The following is a 6,412-nucleotide window of genomic DNA, read 5'->3' as shown; positions in this document are numbered from 1 at the left end:
TAAATGTTACAGATTATATTTCATAATTATTCCAATTGGAAGATTATAGAATTGTATAATCATGGTTTATAGACGAGTTGATTATTTCCAGCTGTTAAATGGTGCTGATGACTTTTCTTAACCCGTTTCTGCATAACCCGTTACTCGACATTACCTATCGGTTAAGAGGTCACAAAACATATAGGTTAGATAAAGTTTCGTGCTTGCAGTTTAATAATAAATGTGTCATGTGAATTTCATAATTATTCCAATTGCGGTAAAAAAAGAAATGGCATGAAAGAAATGAAATATTCTTGTTTTTTTTTCTTTTATTAATTAGTGTTTTGTTAAAATAAATCATTTATTTTTCCAGCAGATCTTTCCTAGCTCTGTCCTATCAAACAGAAAAGACATCCCTATCTACAGCCTAAAAAACAAAACCAAACAAATAAAACTGTCATACAGAATATAGAAGTATGAATTGACAGTTATTTATTCTATAAATTGTGTATACTTGTTGAACTTAAATAAATCACGATAATATGGTTCCTACATATACAAACTTGTAACTTCGTGTCGCATTTGTATTTTTATAGTAAACTTTTTAAAAGTATAATAAACAAAGCATTTCAAACATTAACTATGGTTGTTCTGAATTTATACTAAATTGTGAAAACAAACTTACAGACTTTGATTTGTTAATGTAGATATGGCTATTCATATGAGATGAAATAATTCGTTACTTTGTAGATGTTCGATATATATTTTACCTTATTCAACACGTATTGTTAATATTCGAATTCATTTTCGTTTTATCATTGATAATTAGTTCATTACTTTTCTTAGCTTTAATATATTTTTATGGAATAAAGTGTCTGTAAAGGAAGACAATTCATACAGAAGAATAACAAAAATATGATATGTGTAGCCATGCTCAATAAAAAGTGAAACTAACACTATACAATTTATCCGTGTCCAAAGCGCCTATCTGGTCTTTCAAGAAGAACGCTAAAACCTCAAAACTTTAATGCCAGGGATATATAAATACTTTAAAACTTGAGGCGCTACATGAATATGACATAAAGGGATGAATTATCATCCAACGCCTAATGTTTTGTCCATTGTTACTTTTTATATGAATGCCATTCTCTTTTATCGATTCGGATAACATCAATCATTGTAATGTGCTAATCATGAAAAGGGAAAGTCTGAGCTAATATCATATTTTTACACACCTCTCATTCCCAGTGCTCGGCGTCTTGTACCTAAAATGAATTGATTAATTTTAATCAGCATCATCATTATGTCCTTTGAAACCTTCATATAGATTTTAAGTAAACAAAATCAAGGTAATTCACTAGAATTTTGCAAACAAAGATTTCAAATGTATATCTGGCCCTTGTTCTCCGGCTTTGGGAAAACTGATTATGAAATATTTGTCATTTTTGTTATCATAAAATACCCCGCAAACTGATTTGTTCAAGCTAAAACATATCATAAAAGTAAAAAATAAACAAAATAATCTTTTCTAGAATATGTTGACACAAAGCTATAGGAATGTCTTAACCTAGTTCTAAAAAATAATTGATTACAACAAAATCATTGTTAAAAGATTAAAAAAATTGGAGACGCTTCAGAAACAATAACACCAGTGTTCATTTAGACAATAAAATCTGAAAAATAAATAGTATGAGACTATCCCTACCCCCCCTCCCCCACAAAAAAAAAATTGTAGACAAAGCAAGGGTAAAAGACAGAGAACGTAATCAGGCTCCTATTCACAATACACAAATAAAGTTAAAACAACAAAATCCGTAAAAATTGAGATGATTATCTTGTTATAATGGCCTAAATAATAATTATTTTAGAACTAATATTAATATAGACATAGCAGAGCTATGTAGACATAGTATACTTACGTCGGTTTGCATTCTTAACTGAAAGAAAATCAAGAGCAACATTCAATAGAAATAAGAAGATGTGGTATGAGTGCCAATGAGACAACTCTCCATCCAAGTCACAATGTGTAAAAAGTAAACAGTTATAGGTCAATAAGCCTATCTTGTGTCTCAAAAGAAAGAAAAAAGGAGATTAGGACAGTTTTGCATAATGTGAAGCATTTTTAGCAAAGGTGTTCATCTAAACAAATCTTTAAAAATGTAACATAAAATTCATAAAATTTAAAGATTCATATATTTAAAGGCTCAACTTTGGTTTAATGATTGACTGAATATTTGTTTTGTATATGACATATTGGACTGAAATTATAGGGAAATATTTTTCACTTATAATTTTAATTGAATTCTTCAAATCTAATTTAAACAGATATTTTTGTAAATGTAGGTATTTCTGTAAAGAAATAAAATATCGGTAAGCTATCAGAATACGAGAAGTTTTTTCTATTAAGTGTGCAATTCTTTTATATATAGTCAGAATCGGCAACTAAAAAATATCAAAATATAGTATCTATAGTTTTTTCATCTATATTTGAATATGGTCAGCAAATTACCTAGGACGATACTTACCCTTAATTCTATGTAAAACTTGGATTATTGGTTCAATAAACGATTTTTGTTTTTATTGCTACGTCATAATGATATTTTTGCACTGACGGAACCATTGTTTATCATTTACCATTCATGCAAATAGTTTTTGAAAGGAGTGTGGGTTGTCACTTGTTTGGAATTCCAAATGATTCTAATGTTGGTCTTTATGATATATTTGAATATGATATAATTTAAAACGTACCAGCTATCAGCATGCCATCCTTGTGAACTTTTTCTCCAACGTATAGTTTGTAACCTCTACAAAAGTCTGCAATTTTTTCTCCAGCTATTTGTATCATTTCATCATGTGTAATACGACGTGCACGTACCATAATTTCATCTTTTACTTCATGTCGGTAGTGTAGCCTAAAAATACTTGATGTGTAAGAAGTTTTTTTTTTGTGTTACTTTTATCGCTACTGGAACTTGTACTGAGTACTGAGTATAGGAGATAATGCACAATTTATTAATATATATCTATAACATAGAAATTACGCATCACTCATACAAATATAGTGAATATATATATATATATATATATATATATATATAAATGATCGTTTAGGTGATATAAAAACAAGAAACGGCACGTTATGCGTCAAACGTTGGTACATTTATTTTGAATGTGTTTTTACACGAATACTTATTTAACAGTTCTCAAATGTTTTAATAAAATAAAAGTAACAACTCTAAACTCTAAAATTAACACCTAAGCACCGAATCCACTATTTTGAACGTAACGGAAATCCAAACAAAATATAGATATAAATGCATAAGACTAAGTATTTACATTGTAATTTTGTTCAACATTTCTACTGAATCACTGTAATATTCTTTAGTATCTACTATCATACAAATTCCATAATCTATGTTCTTTATGGCAACCTTTTTCTGTAAAATAAAGAATGTTTCATTTTACTAGTGTTTATTATTTTCATTTCACCTCAAAATTTAAACATGACATTCAAATTAGGTATTGGTAAAAGCACGAAACAAAAAAAACAAAGAAATAAACATACAGATAGCTAAAACAAAACTATTGTAACATCAAACATACGTTAGTTTCGTTGGTTTAAAAAGTATCAAACAAAACGAAAAACTAGGATTTTATTTTTCTTTTCAGTTGAATTGCAGTGATTTTTATATTTTGTTGATTTTTGTTGATTTTTTAACTGGTTGAGATAAAAACAAAAAAACAGTAAATAACAAACCATTTCGAAGTCATGAAGATTAATTGACGGACAAAAAGAGTTGTTCAGATGAGATACATCCCCGAGATTGACAGTCATTGTATTTTCCTTCGAGTCAACAATAATATCCTCGTTGATTCTTCCTCCAGGTACTTTGACATTAACCCTGTATGTCTGTCAGTTGAAAAAGATTTACATAAACTATTATATTACCAGTAAAAGATTTTGGGAATACATACAATGCATGAGAATAACAGGGCCAGTCTGTTTATTTGAAAATTTAGAATTTTATATTCCGTTTTAATACCGAGAAAGATATCGACTAAGTGATAGAAAAAGGAAAACAACACTTATTAAATTTTGTGCGTTTGAAGAGTTCCACCTTAATCATGAATGCTCAAATCTAAAAATTTGAAAGCCAAAGATGAAAAAAAAGATAACATACCTATTAAAGTAAGTTGCAAATTGTTCTCTTCCATTTTAAATATGGAATTTATATACTTGCATTTTGGCGTCATGCAAGATACGGCATTTAATCAATCAACAATATACGTTATTTGCAAACTAGCTTTCTTTATTTAATTTGATAAGCTCAAGTGTTTGTCAAAACTATAAAAAAAATGCAGATCTGTGTTTGCAGTATATTACCGCGATTTTGCCAAATACTGGTGGTTCATTTCAAATACATGCAGTCAGTATGTATATCAATATTGGTACACGAGTTTGAAATTTTAACTTCTTATGATGGCAATAGAAGGTCATGTTTGTGAAAACATGCAATAATTATTAGCGTAACACGTATATACATATCGTAACGAATGTGTAAGACAAAGTAAAGGTTATAATGAAAAGCATACATGATGTGTTAATGTGATATCGAAAATTGAATTGAGGCAAAACACGGGATTAATGATAGCATAATTTTATAAAATGTAGCTATTCTGAAATATCTACATATTAAAGTTGAGCGTACAAGATAACCATGTAGTAATTCAAAGGATTGCATGCATTTTTAGAAATTAAAAATAAAAAACCAACCTGGACACTTTCGTTACTCTCTACTGCAACGAACGACGAAATAACTGCGAACACAATCGAAATATACATATTTTTTTACTTGGGTTGGATATTCTTTTTATACTCCTATCTAAAATATATAATTTTCTTGTTATTCACGTATCTAAAATATCTGAATATCTTTTATTAATATACGGATAATATATCAAAAGTTACACAGCTATCCATATTGTACTGATTTTCAGTTTCTAAGTAAAATTATTATGTTTGAGAAACATTGAAACCGGTCAAGAATATTAATATGTGATTTTCAGAGGTTTTCCGTAAACGTGTGTGTGTATGTGTGTGTGTTTTTTGTATGCTTCTATGTAGTTGTGGCATCTCTTCGGTATATTATCACTACTATTGTTTACCAAGAAACAGTTGATATGTGGGACTTAATTTATTAGAAATTAAATAACAACAGGGATTAAAATAACTGAATGTCTTCTTATTACCTTATGCTTGCACAAGAAAAAAAAAATAGTTTATCTTATAAATTATACTTCCTTACTGAAAAAAAATCATAGTTAGAACATCATGTTAACTGAGACACTTGAACTATTACAATGAAACGTTCACAATAAAAATATCAGAAGAAGATCAAGATGTGTAACAGGTTTTTTACCCTATAGTTTACTGTATTCATAGTTTATTGTTTCAAGTTCACAGGAATATATAACATGTAAGTACTCAATGCAAAAAGGATACTTGAGCATGAGTGAAGGAACATTATCAACCCCATTCAAATCTCAGTTTTATTCATATATCCTGCTACAATTCAAGACAATTCGTAAAACTAATTAAAATTTTGGACGGAAAATAAACTATTTGTATTAGTTATATTTTATCTCGTGTTCAGTTTTATTCGTCCTCGAGGAAAGCACCAGGCCAGGATTCATTTGGTTTTCAATGTTATTCAAATAAGAATCGTTGGTACAAGCGCCAATGATAAGTCTTATATAGACGGAATGCGCGTCTGGCGTGCAAAATTTGAAGCCTTGTTTCTTTGATGATATGTTTTATTGAACTTTCAATACCAAAACATAAATATATAAAAATTACAAAAAGGACAGGAGTTTCAGATCGATTAACAGCGTATCATTTGAAGAAAAAATAAAGATAATCTTGCATTAAAGGTACCCAACTTCAAGGCTAGTCTTTTAACCAATAGTTTGACACGCGAAACAGTTATCTTAATTTCAGGTTTATAATGAGTATATATCTAAAATTTATAACACAAGAATATACAAATAAGGAGTTGAGGTAGGATCGACAATGAGACAAATATCCACCAGAGGTCAAAGAACGATAATATAAACAATATAGGTCACGGTACGACCTCCAACTATGATCAAAACCGATACCCTATAGAAAACTTTAAAAGGCCCGGAATGCAAAACCAGAAACAATTCAAAAGAGAAAATCAATGACCTGATATATGCTAAAACATCAAAAGAAACAAAACACAAAAGTCAAATAGAATCCAACGACAAACAATAAATTACAGGCTCCTAATTTGGGGCGGGCTCCCGAAGAATGTTAGTATTTTTGTATAAGCATGCTTTAGTATTATTTAGGCTCATTAACGTTAGCTTATGTATTCGCAAAGAAGTTTTCCGAAGCCTTGTTTTAAATCCT

At 29.2% G+C, this 6,412-nt stretch overlaps 1 protein-coding gene across 1 annotated transcript; it reads right to left on the bottom strand.

Annotated features, from left to right (window-relative positions):
- Window positions 1-297: 297 nt before the first annotated feature.
- LOC127725837 (uncharacterized) lies at window positions 298-4,876 on the bottom strand. The gene is made up of 7 exons (XM_052233157.1): window positions 4,754-4,876; window positions 3,737-3,889; window positions 3,316-3,416; window positions 2,728-2,891; window positions 1,899-1,916; window positions 1,215-1,244; window positions 298-406 (listed from the first exon to the last, which is right to left on the bottom strand). Exons 1-7 carry the CDS (start codon window positions 4,820-4,822, stop codon window positions 396-398), a joined length of 546 nt encoding a protein of 181 aa, XP_052089117.1. The 5' UTR covers window positions 4,823-4,876; the 3' UTR covers window positions 298-395.
- Between the last annotated feature and the right edge of the window lie 1,536 nt (window positions 4,877-6,412).

This window comes from Mytilus californianus, unplaced genomic scaffold (assembly GCF_021869535.1).
Source record: "Mytilus californianus isolate M0D057914Y unplaced genomic scaffold, xbMytCali1.0.p SCAF_15, whole genome shotgun sequence".
NCBI lineage: Eukaryota > Metazoa > Mollusca > Bivalvia > Mytilida > Mytilidae > Mytilus > Mytilus californianus.
Note: the sequence above shows the minus strand (reverse complement) of the source record. Positions and strands in the feature narration are given on the sequence as shown.